Source organism: Solanum dulcamara, chromosome 10 (genome assembly GCF_947179165.1).
Source record: "Solanum dulcamara chromosome 10, daSolDulc1.2, whole genome shotgun sequence".
Lineage (NCBI taxonomy): Eukaryota > Viridiplantae > Streptophyta > Magnoliopsida > Solanales > Solanaceae > Solanum > Solanum dulcamara.
Window position 1 is genome coordinate 29383245 of NC_077246.1, and position 20482 is coordinate 29403726.

Here is a 20482-nt window from a genome sequence, read left to right on the forward strand (position 1 = left end):
CAGTGGATTTTTAGGACCCGTATATCGGAAGATAGATTTTCGAAGAAACTACACGAAACAGAAAGGTCCGCGATAGGTACGCATCACGGACCTGGCAAGGATTTTCTGACCGAGTTTGGTTTTTAGTAAGGGAATTTTAAACTTTTCCCTAATTGTTAGCTAATGAACCAAGACAGTTTTAGGACCTAATGCAACTCTATAAATTGGCCTAAACCTCTAATTCTATTCATTCTTCTACAATTCACCTACTCAAATATTTTTCTCTCTACAAAAGACTCTCAAGAACTCCATTGAAGACTTCAAGTAAATTCACTCAAGCTCTCCATCAAATCTCTCGAGTTTTTTCAAATTGATTGGTGTTCTCACTTAAGGTATGTGGGTATTGATTCATGAATCCTTTCATCCATGAATCCAGTCAATTTCTCAAGGTTTTCTATCGAATTAAAGTATGGTATTTTATGGGTTTTATGATCTCTATTCCTATTGCATGAATTATGATTTAAAGTATGATCATGAGTCTATTTTGATATAAATTGATGGTTATTGCATTAAATTGAAGAGTTTTTCCATGAATTCTCCTATTTTGATTTCTAGGGTTTATGATGTAAAATATGAGTATTTTTAATTATACTTCCTAATGATATTATCTATATGAATTATGTATGAGCTGAAAGAAAGTTTATGATCATGAATGTTTTCAAGTCAATTTCATGATTTTCAAGTCAATTGATCATGCGTTCATATCTTACCCTAATTTCAAGTATAAGCTATGATCATGAATTTTCAAGTACGAATTATGATTATGTATTTCAATTATGATCATGGACTATAAGTATGTTTCAAATGACGATTTTCATGCAAATTATGAAAAGGTGACTTAGGGCCCAATGTGGTGCCTTAAGGCCTAACAATATGAATTATGCAAATATGATTGTAATGATGAAAGGACAATTCTTACATTACAAGAATGTTATGAAAATGAGCTACTCTACGATTTCAAACATATGATCATAACTATGATACATGAAATTATCATTTTATGTTATGTATGTATTATGTGGGATTTGACTTAGCATCGAGTGGACTTGAGGTGGGGGCCTTACCAAAAGTCTTAGTAGTAGCCTCATGTCCCATAAACTACGTGCCACCGTAGGTTGCCTTCATGGACTAGCTACTGAATCCATATATAGCGTATGTATGACCCGCCTAGCGGGGTAGATTCTACCTTGGAAAGTAGATTTCCCTTTTCTGCATTATATGGGGAGACAACGAGATTCCATGTTATAGCTCGCATGGTCTTATTGTCGGTTATGGTTCTTATCCCACATATGTATGATCTCTTAAGGATGTTATGATTTTGAAGTTATGCTTTTAAAATGCTTTGGTCAATATGATTTTCTCATGACCTTACTTGTCCCATCTTATCTTGTGTTTTACTTGACCTTTGCATTCCATGATTTACGTTGCATGCCACGCCCCCATACTTAGTAGATTCCAACGTACTAATGCATAATTTTTGCCTACATTGTCTCATAATGTAGGGGTTGAGGTTGAAGATCATATTCGTTCACGTGGCTAGTTAAGTTTTCCTATCTGACGGTGTTTGTGGTGAGTCCTCATTTATCGGGGACTAGTCATCGAGTTAGTTATTGTTTCAAAGACTTTCGTTATGTTTCATTTTAAGGGTAAGCTAGGGACATGTCTTAGCCCCACCCATATTCATGAGTAGAGGCATCTAGTTGGACAAATGTTTCGAGTCTATGTTGTCATGTGACATTCTCCATTTACTATTCATGGTTTAGACTATCTTATGATGTTTCCGCTTTTATTTTACCTTGTGTATGCTTATGATATGTACAAGAGGCTTGGTTGGAGTCCTTCGGAATTTCGATCACCGTGTTACGACTAGGCCCTAGGTCGGATCGTGACAGATAAGAAGCAAGATTCGCTTACTGCCTCACAAATTTATAGTATAACTTACATAAATCACATAGTGTAAAGGATTAGTTACCATTTTTTCCTACTCTTTTTCAATTTACAGAAATACCTTTAAAACATGGTAATCCGAATATATTAATTCAATAATCCAGATACATTAATTAGAATTTTGTGTCTGAGCAAGTAGCATTTAAAGCGTGATACATTGAACATAGAGATAATTTATGAATCAGAATTAATGTATCCGGATAAAAAGAAGAGATTTTTAAAATGGATAGAAATAATGAAAAATATGATAAATAAAGGAGTATAATTAGATAATTTTTCCTTAAATGTATTAACAATAGACTTAAAAAAGCAAAAAGAAAATGTAAACTTTTGCTATGAAACCCAAGTCAAGTTGATTCACATTTCACACTCAGCAATTTCCAATATTTCTTGCTTTAACTGAAAATTAAATCTAATTCACGTGTTGACTTAATCGTGGCTCACCATCTATGAGAATATATTCTTGTCAAATTGTAGTAACAAATGTTAACCAAACATGTCGCAAAGAAAAAATCACACACGCGGACGATGGAGATGATTAATACCCAACTCTGACAACCACTTCTTTTGCTTTAAGAAGACTCACTCACAAAATTATGGCAAAGTTTACCAATTCTTTCCACGATGGAGTGAACACATGATCGTTGCTCATCGATGTGGGGTATTAGCGGTGTGAAATTTTTTATATGCAAGGTATTGTCAATGTATTATTTATGTTACATAGTAATGCGAAGTAATAGCAAAAACAAAGTTGGTCTTTTCATGTAAAATATGCCTACAGTCACTTAACTCTCATATTCGGTTATCTTTTCCGGATCAGGTGCTGCCTCCAACCTCGTTAGAACCTCAGGCTCTCCTGCAGTATTCCTTACTATCTGCACCCAACCAGAAGATTATTAAAGTATGCCAAAAAAATTGAGGTTCAATTCACTGAACTAACTTTTGATCTTGTAATAGCAGCAATGCTTGATGCATTCTTTCTTTGCAAGCATTCGAAGGCACAATAATCTGAGCTCTATGAATAACTTACAACTTCTACAGATTCTAGAATCAATAACCATTTTCCTTGATGTTATAATAGTCCAGATATATCAAGTTCAAAAAATCTAAGTTATAAAAGTAATCTCAATATGAATCTAGTGAAAGCTAGAAGGTTACTTAAAACAATTTCCAGCACTTGTGTGAAGATATTGGTGGTTGTTATATACTGACGGTGCATGAAAAAATTAAGTAATGGTGCCTCTTAGAAAGAAAAAGAATATAGTTAGAGGACTCACCAGGATCTCGTCATCAAGGTAAGAAATCAGAACAAGTCTCTGGAAGGTCCCGCCTGATATCGTAACAGCACAGAGTGAGAAGCAACATAAATAAATGCCTAAACAGTAGCAATATCATAAATCTACAAGTTATTTTCTTCAATCTTCTACATTTCTTATCTACTTTAGTCTTCCTAGTTCTTTAAGACATTAGGATATGCCCTAGGAACTAAAAACAAGAAGCCTTTGAGAAGCACAAGTAACCAAAATAGATGTAATATGGAAGTTCAAGCAACATTAATGTGCTGAAGTACAAACGAGTTCTCAAAAGGCAGAGACTGATTCAAATGAGAAGATAAGCTGAATGAGATCAAAGAATCAAAAGAACCTAAAACAAATCTTGCTTGAAGGACAGATCAGGGCAGAAAATTAACTTCGAATTGCTTTTTTTTGACAATGATGAAAAAAACGATTCGAAGTTAATTTTCTGCCTGATCTGTCCTTCGAATAGCTTTTACCAACGCTAGATTTGAACAAATGAAGAATTACACGATTGAGAGGCTTCAAATAGCCAGCACCTCAAAGAGGTTTCAAACAGAATTGACAGAAATTTAAAGTGTGTTGAAAATTACTCTTGTTACTGCTAATTTGAATACAGATTAGTTGTAGGAGGAGTCTACTATATTTAGATTTGAATTTCTGTTAAATAATTTAGGTTGTTAAGATATTTCTTTTGTTTCTTGTACTTCCTTTGTCGTATTGTCTTGTTGTGGTATTGTTCTTTTACTATCTATTATTTTTGTTACTATTTGTTTGTCCTTGTACTTCCATTACTATGTTATTTTTTTTATAGAGATGAGGGTCTAGCAAAAACAACCTCTCTACCTTTGAGATAGGGTTATGGTCTGTGTACACTCTATCCTCTCAAACTCCACTTTGTGAAATTACACTAGTCACTAGGTATGTTGTAAATTATGCAGATTTTGTGCTTTAAGTTGGCTATTTAAAGCCTTCATGTGCTTAATAAAATTATTAAGAGACAATTTAAAACCCTTTTTGCGGCACTAAAAAAAAAAAAAACCAACAAAGTGCTACTAGGTTATCATACTAGATAAAAGACAAGTCATTAAAGGATGGTCATAGGTGTGATCACACTTTATGTAATGTAAGCATGTCAAACTTCATTAGCCCATTTACTAATATCTGTTGTTTCTACAGCGAAGAAGAAAAATATGAAAATCAAAATATTCTGCTTATTATATTCATTCACGTCATAGAAATAAATAGATGAAAGACTCCTACTATATTTCAACTACGATACTAATAAACTCTTATTCTACCTCAACTAAACAACTAAAAATTTCAGAAATAGATCTCTAAATTGAAAACAATAACAGTAAATATCTCAATACTTCAACACTCCTCCTTGAGATGTTTGCTGGTAAATCCAAGTTGCCATCGAAGAGTTTCAAATCTGAATTTGGAAAAACTTTGATAAATATATCAGCGAGTTGATCGTCAAAAATACAATAAACAAGCTTGATTTCCTTGTTTTTCTCGTCTTCTCTAATGGCATGAAACTTGACAAGGATATGCTTTGTTTTACCATGCTGCACTGGATTTTTTGCAATTGCAATTGCAATTGCTGATTTGTTATCACACTTGATCTTAGTTGCAACTTGCAATTCCATTCCAAGATCCTTATAAAATTCCCTCAACCAAATAGCTTGTTTTGTTGTTATAGATGTTGCCACATACTCTGCCTCTGCAGTAGATTGCACCACTGCTTCTTGCTTCTTTGAATTCCATGAAAACATACCAGAACCTAAGGAAAAGGTATAGCCAGTAATTCTCTTCATATCGTCAATATTTTCGGCCCAATCACTATCAACAAAGTCAAGAAAAGCACCTTGTTCAACCAGTCTAAACCATATTCCAAGTCGTACAGTACCTTTTAATTACTTAAGTACTCTTCTCACAGCTGCAAAGTGAATGTTGCTGGGACTTTGCATAAATTTTGAAAGCAAACTAGCAGCATACATTAAATCAGGTTAGAAAGCAGTTGAGTACAAAAGACTTCCTACCAAACTTTTATAAAATGAAGCATCACACTTTTCTGCTCCATTTTACTTTGAAAATTTGGTATTCAAAACCAATGGTGTAGGAAGTGGTTTGCAATTGTGCATTCTGAATTTTTTCAGAATCTCCAAAGCATACTTTTTCTGATTGAGAAAAATTCCAATGTCTAATTGGTATACTTCCAGCCACAAAAATTACTTCATCTCTCCCAAATTTGACATTTCAAATTGTTTCTCCATTTTCAGTTTAAACTTCTGCAACTCTTGGTCATCACTGCCTGTAACAAGTAAATAGTCAACATATAAAGAAACAATTAATGAGCAATCATTTGGGAGTGTCATAACGTAAAGTGTAGCATCATTGTCACTTTTTTGGGAACCCTAGTTGCACAATTGAGCATCGATTCTGTTGTACCAAGCCCTTGGAGCCTGCTTCAACCCAAATAAAGCCTTTTGAAGTTTATACACCTTACCTTCACTTCCTTGAACCACAAAACCTTTGGGTTGAGCTACATAAATTTCCTCTTCTAGAAAACCATTCAAGAAGGCAGATTTGATATCTAACTCCAGGCTGTTGAGAACAACCTTTAACGACCAACCTTGCTTTGTGCTTGTTGATAGATCCATCCGCATTCAACTTCACACTGTACACCCATTTAACTCCAATAACTTGCTTACTCTGTCAATAAGTTTCCATGTCTCGTTCTTCTCAATCATGGTTATTTACTCCTTCGTCGCTTGCTTCCATTCTTTAATCCCACTAGCGTCTTGAAGTTTGAAGGTTCCAGAACAACAAGATTACATCTTTCATAAATTTCAGCCAAAGGTCTAGTGCCTCTAACAAAAATTTCTTCATCATTTTTTTGCTTCCAAGTCTTCATTTGAATCTTGAAAAACAGGCTCAACAACCATCTTTCTGACTTGAACGATATTCCAATCTCAATAAGCATCTTCATCCACCTTCACATCTCTACTCATAAAAACTTCCCCAGATTCAATATTGTAAATTCTATAGCCCTTAGAGATAGAGCTATAACCAACCAAAGTTCCTTTTTCAGCTTTTTTATCAAGCTTACTCCGTTTGACAGCTAGTACCTGAGTATAACATAACGAGCCAAACACATTTTGATGCCTAATTGATGGTTTTATGCAATTTGAAGCTTCAACTGGTGTAATTCGATCCATGGTCCTTATTGGCCGTCTATTTTGCAAGTAAATGGATGTGTTTATGCCTCTACCCAAAAAGACTTCGATAACTTTTTCTCAAAAATCATACACCTAGCCATCTCAAGTACATACCAGTTTTTCCTATCAGATACTCCATTTTGCTGGGGTGAGTAAGTGATTGTAAGTTGATGCTCAATTCTCATATCATCACAAAAAAAAAATCACCTGAAGTATACTACTTCCCATTGTTTGTTCTGAGAGTTCTCAACAAGCATCCACTTTAAGTTTCATAAAAAGCTTTAAACTTCTTTTGCTTAAGCAAATAACCAAGTCATTTGAGTGAAAATATCTATAAAAAGAATAAAATACTTGCTGCCATTGAGCAAAGGAGTTTTCTTTCTTTTTTCTTTTTTGTTTTGAGCAAAGGAGTTTTCATCAGTCCACGAATGCCAGAATGGACCAGTTGTAACTTCTCACTTGCTCTCCATGTCATGATGTTGGACAAGGCAATCTGTGTTTCTTTCCTAGTTCAGAAATTTAACACATCAGGACATAACCCAATTCAGGCAAGTCCTTCACTGAATCATACTTTTGAGCATATTGAATTGATTTCAAGTTATAAAGACCAAGTCTTTTGTGCCATAATTTTTGAGTCCTGCTCACATCTGCTACTTCGACAAGCTTGCTCAGAATTTTGAGTTCCAATTCAAAGGAAAACTTGTGTTTTATCATTTCAACAGTAATCACTTCTCGGTACTAGGTTCAGAAACAACACTTTTTTTTTGAACTTGGTAACTTAACAACACATTTTCTATTTTTGAGTTTATTAGTTGTTCTCCTTCACTCTGCAAAACCTTTCAACATTTCCAAGCTTGTTGCAAAATATATATTGAAGAAGTGATTTCTTCCCTTTAAACCAACAATAATCCTCTTTATGATTGGTTTTTTTACAGCACTTACACAGTGGAAAGTTTTCTTTCTTCTTGGCTCCGTTGCGAGAATCACCTTGGTTTTCTCTAATAAAATTAGTAGAAATATCTGATATTTTACCTTCACTTTGCATCTGCATCTTCCCTTTGAACTTGGCTTGAAGAGAAGATTCAGCAGCTTCTTCTAGCCTCAAGGATCTTCTCTGCTCTTGAGCTTGAAGAGCATGTACAAGTTCTGAAGGTGACAATTTTGTGAGATCCTTTGAATCTTCGAGAGAAGAGATCTTCACTTCAAATCTTTCCGGCAAACTCACAAGAACTTTTCCAACGATTCTTGTGTCTGAAAGTTCTTCTCCCAAAAGTCTGATTGGTTTACAATCTTCATCAACTTGTTGGAGAATTCTTCAATGGTTTCTGTAGTCCTTCATTCTGATAATTTCAAATTCTCTTCTCGGAGTAATCACTTTTATTTGTCTAGTCTTGTCCCTTCTTGGGAATTCTTCTTTCAACTTGTCTCAAGCCTCTTTGCAGTCTCACTAGCCATAAATCCTATGAAAATTACTTCTAATTGACTGTATGCAAGAGAGAGCTTTAAACTTTTTTTGAAACCTCTTCTCTGTGATTCTTAGTTTGCACCATTGTTGGGTTATTGGTTTATTTGGCAAAGAATTTGTCTCTCCTCCAACCTCTACAACTTCCCACAAATCATATGCTCGCAAATAGGTTCTCATTTTTACAGCCCAAATTGGATAATTCTCTCCAGGAGAAATAGGAGGTGAAGGAATTGAGAAATTGTTTGAAGCCATAACAGTATTGGTTTTATGCAGGGTTTTCTTGTTTTGCTCTTCTCTAACTCACAAACCTTCCAATCAAAAAGCTACAGAATCCATTTGTTGTTTCTACAGAGAAGAAGAAAAATACTAAAACCAAATATTCTGCTTATTTTATTTATTCACGTCATAGAAATAAATAGATGAAAGACTCCTATTATATTTCAACTAGGGTACTAAATAAACTCCTATTCTACCTCAACTAAACAACTAAATTTCAGGAAAAAAAATACTAAATTAAAAAGAAATAATAACGATAAATATCTCAATACTTAAAGAATATTTGTACACTATTGATACAATATATTTGCATCGAGTAAGAAGTATGTTTTAGTTGATAACAAAGATTAAATCCTACAAAAATACTGAAATTTTACCAAGAGGAACTTTCATGCCACTGGACACAGCATTTCTAATGGGGACAGGAAGTTGTTGCAGAGTATTAAATGCTTGGCCAAAAGCACCTCTTAGTTGTTCAGGTACAGCTTCCTCATTGACCTTTGGAGATTCAAATGCCCCTTCAACATACTCTTCTTTCATACGAAGAGGCCCTTCAACACTATACTTGGTGGAGATGATAAATTTATTCTCAATCTGCATTTCACAAGTAGTATTTTCACTTCTTTGGATACATATGATCACATATACTAATAAACTCATTAACATTTCACAATGATCTCAACCGATAAATTGAAAGATGCAACACCTTGAGTCTTTGTGTAAGACTCAATATCAAGAATACGACTCAACTGATATTGACCAGCCTAGAACTAATTATCAGCCTGAAAAAACAGGGGCCAAGGCGTAAGTGATTATGAGGCAAATGAGCATCAGCATCTAAGTTTCAAACTGAGTGTAATCAAGAATCAACACATGATCAAGCCAAATTCACTTTTGCTTCATTAAAAATAAGAATATTAAGTAATATTGACCCTACCTTTTAAAACACTTCTCATTTATAGTTTTCAAAATAACGAGTTGATTTTTTCCTATTTATCTAAGCCTTGGCGAGCAGGAATTACCAGATACCTGCTAGTTGGAGGTAGTATGTACCTGGTGAAATAGTCGAGGTGGAGCAAGCTAGCCTTATTACCACTGACATATGAACAAATACTTTTCATTCAGAGCTTATTAAGACCCCTAGCATTTTGTTCATCTTCTCCTCATTATGTTAGTAATATCTGGTACTATTGATGTTGAATTTCTTTTCTTTTCATTTGGAAACTGTATGCAAGTCTAGAATTTGAGCTTGTAACTAAAATGATATTTTAAGTGTGGGCATACCAGGAGCGATAAGATTAGGAATAAGGATATCTGGGACAAGGTGGGAGTGGCCTCTGTGGTGGACAAGATGAGGAAGGGAAACTGAGATCGTTTGGGCATATAAAAAGGAGATTTGCAGATGCCTCAGTGAGGAAGTGAGGAGATGTGAGAGGTTGGATATAGTGGGTACGAGGAGAGGTAATGGTAAGCTGAAGAAGTACTAGGGAGATTGTGATTATACAGTACATGGTGCATGACCTTAGATAGAAGGGTATGAAGGTTGCGGATTAGGTTAAAAGGTTAGTAGGCAGTTGAGTGTTTTCTTGATTTTCGATGGGATTAGGTTTGGTGGTAGTCTAGGACACCATGTTTGTCGTAGTAATAGTCTTATTCATATAGCTTCTTTCTTTTGTTATCTGTTATTATCTGTTGTTTATTATGTTTAGGTGATTGCACTATTGCGTGATGTTTATGCTTAGCAGTCTTTTCCTATTAGTTGTCATGTTTTCTTCAATGTTGTTCATCATTACTACTTTGTTTTGCTTCACTTGAGCCGAGGGTCTTTCAGAAACTGTCTCTCTACCTCTACGAGATAGGCATAAGGTCTGCATACACTCTACCCTCCCCAGACCTCAATTTGTGGGATTTCACTGGGTATGTTGTTATTGTGATTTGAAATGCAATATTGCTATTGCAGCTATCCTGATACTTCACTGGCTGTGGAAATATTTAGCTACACAAAATTACTTCATGAAATTCTTAATTCAAATGAAGTCTGAGAACAGTTGACCTAAAAACTGAAGAACAGAGACTTCTGTAAACTTTGAGATCAAACAAGCATGTATCTTGTTTGTGAACCTTTGCTACGATGCAGGCATGCAAAAAGGAAGAAATTTTGGGTCACCCAGCATGAGCTAGTCTAAGATACCACTTAATGCCGACTAGAAGAGCAGAACGGATGCTGTTGTCTAGAGCATCTAACAGCTTTAGCTCATAGACCTCAAAAGAACGATAGTCCTCATAAAGCCAAGCTTTTTCGATATCATTCCCTTTCAGTTTTATTCCCCTTAGCTTTACTTTATGTTGCAAAGGGATATTCAAGATAACAAACAGACATAGCCATACAAAATAAGGATTTTAAAAAAAGTGATATGCAAATGTAAAACTGTCACCACCTTGTTAGCCAGTTAATAGCCTCAATTACTAAGTTTCTCTGATTAATCTGTTTTTTTATGTTTCAGTAAGTTGGTATTGTACTAATGTCAACGTATCAAGCCATGCATCTTGCGCTTGTTATCTCATCCCACCTGTTTTCTCTAAGTAACATGATCAAAACGTCACTTGCTTTCAATGTGTCTTTATGGTGTACCAATTATCAACCAAATGTGAGGCATCAAAGGAGGAAGAAAGCAAGATATTTGGTACTGACTAGTTATATCACATCGCGGTCGTTTGATTGGCCACATAAGAGTAATAATCTCAATTTCACATAACTAATATAACGGTGATTTGCAACAGATAACTATGCGTTACTCATATAATCTCTGCATAACTAATATAACGTTTAGTCTCTGGTACAAAGTACAAACTCTACATAACTAATGCAGGATTCAGCTTGCAGTATTAAATACAAATATGGAAAATTTGGTTATCAAATAAAATACAAATGCGGCAAATTTATGCAGGAATCTATAGATAATTTCGTGAAGGACATATCGTAGAATGGCAATACTGTATTAGCAATACCTGGATAAAAAGTATCTAGGGATAAAAATGTTGTTGAAGTAGACAATCCTTATATTATTATTCATTGTATAGCAATCCATAGATTATTACTCACCGTGTGAAAATCACTACACTATGATTCACCGCTTAACAATCCCCATGTTATTGCCCAGCATGACTAGTTTCTGAACCAAATGACTCTTGTTTGTAGATAACATAAACAATAGTATTGTTTTATTTCCAACTCTCTAACTAGAAGAGGAAGGTTACTTTCTGAATACTAGAGCATGGGATGTACATATCAAATTTCCTGACAGATAAATTACCGAATTTAGTATTTTGACTTGTGCGGTAGCAGTCCCACATCCATCCTTGATCAGCACATCCAATTTTGATAAATTTGCTAACGTTGGAGGAATTCTCCTGCAACAGCATGTTTCCGGTAGAAATATTATAAGCTGACATTAATCGAACTAAACAAAAAGCAGAACCACGATCATTCACCTCAATGTTAAGAAGATATCAACTGAAATTTGCATATTGGCTAAAAGTGAACAAGCATGAATGCTCAGGCCTCTAAAGTAAGGTGCCTGTGAGAAATATAAGAGAAATATATTATTGAAATGTGTATCTACATTATTGCACTGTGCATTATTTATAGACACTACATTACAATCCTTATCCAAATGGGATTCTATATACTATTCCCATTCCTATTCTAATTCCAACACTCCCCCTCAAGCTGATGCATACAAGTCATATGTACCAAGCTTGTTACAGATGTAACTAATAGGAGGACCGGTGATGGACTTGGTGAAGATATTTACAAGTTGATCACTCGACTTCACAAATTTTGTAACAATATCTCCCGAGAGTGTCTTTTCTCAGACAAAGTGATAGTTTATCTCAATGTGTTTAGTCCTCCCATGAAATACTAGATTTGATGCTATGGACGTTTGGCTATCACACACAAGTTCCATCTGATCGATCTCTCCAAATTTTGGTTCTCTCAGCAACTGTTTAATCTAAATTAGCTCACAAGTTGTTATAACCATTGCTCGATATTCTGTTTTTGTAATAGATCGAGCAACCACACTTTGTTTCTTACTCTTCCAAAACACCAAATTACCTCTTACTAAAACACAATATCCCGATATAGAACGTCTACCAAAGGGTGATCCTGCCCAATCAACGTCTGTATATCATGCTCATGGCCTCGATCCTCAAAGAGTAGTCCTTTACCTGGAGTTGACTTTATATATCGCAGAATACGAACAACTACATCTCATTGACCATCACAGGGGAAAGTCACAAACTGACTTATAACACTCACAGGAAAAGAGATGTTATGTCTAGTCACTATGAGATAATTCAACTTTCCAACTAGCTGTCAATAACCTCCAAGACCGCTGAGTGGCTCCTCCTATGCTGGCAGGAGTTTGGCATCTGAATTTATAGGTTGTTCAATGGGTCTACTTCCCATCATTCTTGTCTCCTCAAGAATGTCTAAGGCATACTTGTGTTGTGAAATAACAATACTTGATCTCAATTGGGCAACCTCAATACCTAGATAATACTTCAATATGTCGAGGTCTTTAGTCTGGAAATGCTAAAAGAGATGTTTCTTCAAATTAGTGATACCATCCTGACCATTGTCAGTGATAACGATGTTATCAACATAAACTACCAAATAAATACACAGATTTGGTGCAAAATGTCAATAAAATACAAAGTGAGGAGCTCCACTACGAGTCATGCAAACTCTTGAATTACTATGTTGAACTTCCCAAACCAAGCTTGAGAAGATATTTAAGACCATAGAGTGACCTGCGCAATCAACATACAAGGCTACTAGACTCCCTTGAGCAACAAAACTAGGTGGTTGCTCCATATAGACTTTTTCCTCAATATCACCGTGGAGAAAAACACTCTTAATGTCCAATTGATGAAAAGGCCAATGTAGAACGACAGCCATAGATAGGAAAAGACGGACAAATACTATTTTAGCCATGGGAGAGAAGTATCCAGCCCAAATATTTGAGTATACTATTTGGAAAAAGTGAATCTGAAACAAAGAGAAAACACGGCTAGAAAACTCAAATTTGTTGGAAAGTGCTTGAAATCTAATATAAAATATATGATTGTCTCGTAATCAAGAGATGAATCAATATTGAACCAAGAAAGTCACCGGAAAATTGGATAGAATAGGCTCATGTACTGACGCATGGTACAGACGCAGTCGCTGGAACACTAGATCTAGCCGCATGTGAGAGCGCGTGAGGGATCTGTGACGGTGACGCTGGTTGGCCTTTGGTCGCCAAGGGTTGCTGGACCTTGTGGTGGTGTTGGATTTCGCACAACACCAACAGAAATAGAGATAGTTGCGAGTAGTCACCAGAATTTGCTAAGTGACTGCTGATTTCGCTAGAAAAACATAGCATCAACCAAGGTAAAATGTTTTACATGGTTGGTAGCTAGGAGATCTTGCTTGACACATAAAGTTTTGAAGAGAAAGGGGTTAAATATTGTATCCAGATGCATACTATACAGAGAAGCAGACAGACACCTATTACCTATATTTGCACTGCACATATACAACATAGATATGGACAATCTTCCTCGGTCTCACAGAGACAAAGTGAACCGTGCCTAAGCATACTGTAGATTTGTTGAGTTGTTGGATAGAAGAGGAGGTAAAAAGAGCCAGAAAAAATGGTGGAGGACAATTCCATATTGCATCAAGTGGACTGTTTGGAGTGAGAGGAATAGTAGATACTTTAAGATAGGTTCAATTTCATTCAGAAAGTCAAATGGAATTGTGTTGTATCATTTTATTTTTGGTGTAAAGAGAAAGGTATAGAGGAAACAAGCAGCTTGTAGATTTGTTAGGATTTTTGTAAAGTATTACTTTTATTACTGTTTTCTCCTTTTTGAAGGTTTCCAGGTCCTTAATGTTGAGGAATACAACATTACAAGTTTCAAAATAGAAAGTTGTGTTTCACAGAGTCTCTCCCCAAAAACTCTATAACCCCTTTAAAAGTTGCATTGTGGATACTACCAAGTCAGAAGGAAAGAACTACAATTTATAGAAGTCCAAAATTATTTTCTCCAAGAAAAAGATTAACTAAATATTACTTTCAATTTTTGGAAAGGAAATTCAACCAATTAGGGTAAGTGTATTGTCTTTCCTTCAAAAAATAATATGCAAATACCTAGAAGACAATACAACAACAACAAAAGCAACAACATACCCAGTGACATCCCACAAGTGGGGTCTAGGTGGGTAGGATGTACGCAAATCTTACTACTACTTCATGGAGATAGAGAGGTTTTCGGAAGACCCTCGGCTCAAAAGTCACAGTATTCCCAAGTAAAAGAGAAAAACTATATATATCATAAAGGTACAAAAAAACCGAATAACAAGAACAATAACGATAGCAAAGTAAGGTGATAATGTGATAATCAAAGGCAAGAACAAGAACAATAACAATAGCGATGCAAATTTTACAGGACAAAAACAATAACAAGAACAATAACGATAGCAAAGTAATGTGATAATCAAAGGCAATAACAATACAACTATAAAGGCACGCCTAGACCTACGACCACCCTAAACCGGTACACGGCCAGACACTATTCTATCCCTACTAGCCTTCTACCAATGTACTAAAATAGTAAAGACTTAACTGAAGAAAAGAAATTGGCCTCCATGAATGGAAATTTGGTTTGGTTTTTCGCCAAATTTCAAAACTCAATGTCATAAAATAGTTGCATTCCTTAAAAAGGTTGGACCTATTTTCTTATCCCATACCTTTTATTCCCAATCAGAATTTTTTTCCCAGTGAGAGCAAAGATTATTCCTTTACCTTTATCTAGTTTGGTGGACTAAAAGAGCGATTAATCTCGTTACTTTGTGGGATCTTCTTTTGTTCTTTGGGGAATAACCGTAGTAGCCGAGCAAGCTTACGCGTATCTTGACTATTTCACTGGATACCTGCATCTTCCCACTAATACAAGTATTTGAATAAATCTACCCATCTTGGCTTAACTTTCTAACTACTACATAGTACATTCACACAAAACAAATCATAAATTTTATTTTTATCTCCCAGAAGATAGCTGACAAGCAATTTTGTTGTTTTTATAAAGTGACCCTGACAAGCAACTTTGTGGACTAGCTGTGACTTCTAAAGCTTAAAACAAGTGCATTTAAAAAAATATAGTAATTCAAATATTGTGTGTCATCAGAAATGAAAGAAAGAAAGAAGAAAGAAAGAAAGAAAGAAAGAAAGAAGAAAGAAAGAAAGAAAAGGAAAAAGATAATGGGAGGACCCTAGTTGAATGAAAGAAGCTAAAGGCATTTCTTTTAGCATATTACTTTTTCCCTGATGCAAAACACCTCAGATAAAACTATTCTACCAATTTCTGACTTCTTTCAGGAAATTATCAGGTTCAAAGATGGAAAAGATTCAAAATTCTAAGCAAAAGCTCTGGCATATAGCCTAATTACATCAAACTTCAGTAGGCGCAATTTCCCCACTCAACTATCACCTAATTTGTCACTGGGGCAAAGGTATGGAGGGGAATGATTAGATGTTTAAACATTCAGCATGCACTTTAGATAGTGGAAGACAACCATCATACCCATGGTTCAAACTTTCTTCTCTTAATTGTTAGTTATCAAGAAATGGTCTCCATTTGATCTCCAGTATGACAATTGTTTATGAGTAGCACAATGCAGGGTTCAGAAAAAAGATAAACTACTCCATGTACAATTGATTCATTATTTGCACAACTACTTCATTTTGTTTACTTAGTTCATACACTAAAGAGTTGATGTAAGTTGGAATAGGAAAAATAAAAGTGAATGTTATCCCCAAAATTAGAACTTACCCAAACAAAAATTTGGCAAAAATAAGAACTGGGCTACCAGCTCCAAACCACTCAAAATTCCATCGACCTTCCAAATTGGGAGACCTAGGAAATGAAACCACCAATGAGTACCTTGTCAAGAATCTCGGAAATTAAGTTTGTTGGTAAGATTTAACACCTTACGTTGAGGGACGAGGTGTTGGATTGAGCTTCTCGAGACTAATGATCCTCTCATTCACATCAATGCATTGCACATCTGTTGTCCTCCCAGTGACCAATGCCTCAAATCCACCAGCATCTTTGAACTATAATAGAGTAAATAATTTCTTTTAGTGCTTAAGGGACACAAAGGAAGTACAGAAGAGCAATTTCTTGAAAATAAACGTTGCAATAATATCAATAATATTGTTCTAAAACCTCCTGGCCCCGCCAAGTTAACCCTCCTGCACTACTTTGTATCTCCTGTGACACTCTTTCCACCATTCTCTGAGCCTTTTCTCAAATTGAAATGGGATATATAACAACATTTAGTTTACCCAAGGCCGATTCTTTGATTGAGTCGATGATAGAGAAACAATGAACGAGATTAAACAAAGGAAAATTATGAATTGCAGAAAAAATGTAAAGAGAGGATATATAATCCCTGCCTTATTTTATGTAAACCTGAACATGAAATTTATGAAAGAAAGAGTTATGGAACATGTGGCCTTAATGAAGAAATGCAAATTATACAATTTTTCATTTTTATAGGGCTATACGGACTGCAAGACCCACCCGTCGAGTAGGAAAGATCACAAGCCATATTAATTGGTTGACCATGTCATGACATTTATTTGGCTAAAAAATCTTGTTATTTAGGGTAAATGAGAAGTTAAAAGTCAAGTGTTTATATATTTATATATATATATGTTGCACCATAACAGTGCAAAAAGACTTTACAAAATCCCAACCAAGCTTAGGCTACTGCTTCACAAGGATCATGTCATATCAACTAGTGATTCAGCCTCCTCAACATAGCTTTCTTTACACCAAAAATAAAACAAAAATATACAGTTCATCTTGATTTTCTCCACAAAATTGTATTTGTCTTCAAAAGCTCTATAGTTCCTCTCCTTCCAAATAATCCAACATACGCAAGCAGGGACAAGTTTCCACCAATTTTTCTGACTAACTGCTGTCTGCCCCATCATTCCAGTTCCAACATTTCAGTAAATCAACATTTGTTGCTGACATTGACCATCTGGTTCCTACCATGTTCAAGAATAGTTGCCATAATTGTCCAGTAACAAGGCAATGAATGAATAGGTGATTATTATTTTCCCTAGCAGCTCCGCACAAAAAGCATCTAGAACACAGTTGGAATCCCCTTCTTTAAAGTTTATCCTGTGTGAGGCAAGCATTTCTTGCTACTAGCCAAGAAGAACATACCACCTTAAAAGGAGCCTTCATCTTCCATATGGATTTCCATGGCCACTGATTAGTTGATTGTTTGTGCCTAATCAGAATGTTATAAGCTAAGTTTACAGAATAAGTTTCTTTACTGGTGGGCTTCCATATAAGTGAATCTTCAGTATCTTTGAACCCTTGGAATGATTCCAAGGTATTAAAAAATTCAACAACTCTTTCCAGCTCCCAATCATGTAAAGCAGCCTTCTAAAAGTAATATCCCATCTGTGTACTCCTTTTGCTGATTCCAGATTAAGGTCTAGCATAGTGGCAATGCTAAAGAATTCAGGGAAGATTCCTTTAGAGGTCCATGCCCAAGCCAATTATCACACCAAAAAAAATTTTCCTTTCATTGCCACTCTTAAACTAATTTTCCCAGACATCAAAGATTAGAGGGATCTGATTGCTTTCCAAACTCCCACACCATGGGGGCTCACAACCACCTTTGAACACCACTGGCCATCTTGGCCATACTTGTCATGAATGACATTTCTCCATGAAAATAGAAAGATGTCATTCTTTTTGAACATACTAAAAAGAAATAGTGTCAAGTAAAATGAAACAAAGAGAGTAGATCTTTTCTGTCAGTCTACACCATCATTCTTGACTTTTCTTTTACTTCTTTTGTTTGTGTACTGTTGTGGATTCTATCATTTACGTCAAATCAAAAAGGATGGGCCACTAAATAAGAAGTATACATGACAATAATTTACAAGTGGCACAGAGAATGTCCATGAGAGTCCCAAAAGATCCCTATGCTTACCTAGTACAAGCTGGATTTACAAACTACTCTTTAAGTTAAAACAAGCAACTCAAACATAAACATAACTACTGTTAAGAATATAGACCTTAAGCATAACTCAACTCAAAAAGTTAGCTCACGAGGTGAGGAATGCCTTCTTAAAAACATATAAGAAGACAACAACTCATTCACATAACTAATGTGAAAGTGAGACACTATAACACTCCCCTCACATGTAGGGCTGGATATCTGAAGCATGGACAACAGAACATGGGGGCTAACATTGGGTAAACCAAAAGAACGGGGGCCACTGTTGTGCTAATACAATGTTAAGAAAATTAACCTTGGGTCTAACTCTCAACCCAAAAGCTAACTCATGAAATGAGAATTTCTCAAAACCATGTAATGGGACAACAACTCATTCCTTGGACCAATGTGTGACACTCTCCAACAGCTACAGAGGTGAAGAATCTAGTATTTGCTCTATGGACTGATGGCCTACTGTCTATTCCCAAAATTAATGTGAAAGGATGAAAGAAAAAAACCCAAAGTTGTAGAAGACAAATGTTGAAAAAGTCATCCCTTTATGATGAAATTTTGAACATTTTCCACAATTTAATCAGTTAGTTCTTTCTTCCGGCTAACGGTAACTCAGTCTTCACATGATTGATCTATTTTCCGTAAAATTGACGTAGCCCTCCTCTTTTACCTGGGAACGGAAATATTGCAAAACTCACATGGAATAATTCTAATTTAATTATAATTTGGAATTAGAATTATAAGATGTATAATTGATTAGGTGACCAGTTGATTAATAGACTATCATGTATAAGCACCTGTTTCTTAATAAGTAAACCATGAACACTTGTATTCGTTCATACAGAAAGAAAAGAAAAAACAAATTGGAACTTCAGGCAAGAATGGAACTAAAAGAGATAAAAGACTCACTGCAAGAAGCAGAGACTCCTTAGCTGAAAGCCTTTCCATTTCTTTAGCAAAAGTAGAAGAAGCCCCTTGTACTGTCTTCTCAACCATCGCTCTACAGACCCTCAACGTCTTTCTTGCATTTCTGCTTCTCCCTCCACGGAAAATGGCGATAGGAGTAGAAGGGGATGTATAACTGGGATGCCGGCAAGAAAATGGTACTACCAAATTTTGAATTGAAGTAGCCATTGACAATGAAGAAAATATGAATTCTTAGGTATTGGAGAATGTGGTTGGTTCTGCTGGAAAGTGGAAAACTGATCTTGTTCTCAACAGTCAAGCTCGTCTACCTCTATTTCCTTTTTAAATGGTTTTGTGCGACATGAACTGAACGTGTCCTTGCAAGGCTATTCTTGGAAAATCAAATTTGGACATTGGTCCCACTGCTTGAGTTGTCTGGTCAGCCTGTTTAGGTATTAAGGGGTCATGGATTAGTAATGGAGAACTTATTTTTTAGCAAGTGTTTTAGTTTATTGCTCCTCACTTAATTTTGTATTTGGTTTAAGACTCTACAAAATATTTTTTTCAATTATATTCTTAAATTATTATGAGATTTTCTATTTTATGTAACTGGGTCAAGGTAGATAATTGTTATACAATATTTTTTGTGACATTTTTACTAACTAGGAGAAGAACAATTTTGTCGTCATGTTTGCTATTTTCTCACTTGAATTATTTGAGGATAGATAATTGTTATCCTAATAAATTGATCACTTGTAAAATGTCAATTTTGAATTTAATAAAGATAGATCATCTACTTTTAAATTTGAAAAGGCGGTAAGCAATAGTAAAATCGAATGAACGATCTTTGTTTACACATAAAAATTGCAAGTTGTAGTTTTAATATGGAGTTAATATCTTAAAAGGTTACTCAACTTTGAGAATTTATCTAGCAAAGTCAAACTTTATTTTGTATCAATAAAATCACTCAATTAGTCCTTTGTTTTGACTAAATTAATTATCAAAAAAATAAATTGACATGGCAAAATATTTTGTTTATATATATATTATGTAAATACGAACCCACAAATAAATAAAATTTAAATATTTTGACATGGAAAAATATAAATTTATTTAAATAAATTTACTAGTACAAAACTACAAATATAAAATATAAAATCAAGAAAATAAAATATAATTAAAAGGATTTGAGGGGTATTTTTGTCTTTATATATTTAATCTCATGATTTTTAATCATATGTAT

General features: G+C 35.0%; 1 protein-coding gene across 2 annotated transcripts; it reads right to left on the reverse strand.

The window, feature by feature from the left end:
* Positions 1 to 2572: 2572 nt before the first annotated feature.
* LOC129870856 (probable plastid-lipid-associated protein 13, chloroplastic) lies at positions 2573 to 19573 on the reverse strand. 2 transcript variants are annotated; one of them, XM_055945730.1, is made up of 7 exons: positions 19243 to 19572; positions 16290 to 16411; positions 16128 to 16211; positions 11561 to 11657; positions 8624 to 8840; positions 3264 to 3316; positions 2573 to 2861 (listed from the first exon to the last, which is right to left on the reverse strand). In XM_055945730.1, exons 1-7 carry the CDS (start codon positions 19465 to 19467, stop codon positions 2772 to 2774), a joined length of 888 nt encoding a protein of 295 aa, XP_055801705.1. In that variant the 5' UTR covers positions 19468 to 19572; the 3' UTR covers positions 2573 to 2771. The 2 variants fall into 2 exon arrangements, with proteins under 2 accessions (XP_055801705.1, XP_055801706.1); XM_055945731.1 differs by lacking the exons at positions 16128 to 16211; positions 16290 to 16411 and adding an exon at positions 11739 to 11824 and having other exon boundaries at positions 19243 to 19573.
* Positions 19574 to 20482: the final 909 nt, after the last annotated feature.

What these genes read in the sequence shown, in the direction of transcription:
- LOC129870856 (XM_055945730.1), bottom strand. Translation starts at nt 19,467, where the DNA reads ATGGCTACTTCAATTCAAAATTTGGTAGTACCATTTTCTTGCCGGCAT. An exon ending in TGGCATGAAAGTTCCTCTTG is followed by an intron (nt 3,317 to 8,623) that starts GTAAAATTTCAG and finishes TTACGATATCAG; the next exon opens with GCGGGACCTTCCAGAGACTT. An exon ending in ACCTTGATGACGAGATCCTG is followed by an intron (nt 2,862 to 3,263) that starts GTGAGTCCTCTA and finishes GGTTGGGTGCAG; the next exon opens with ATAGTAAGGAATACTGCAGG.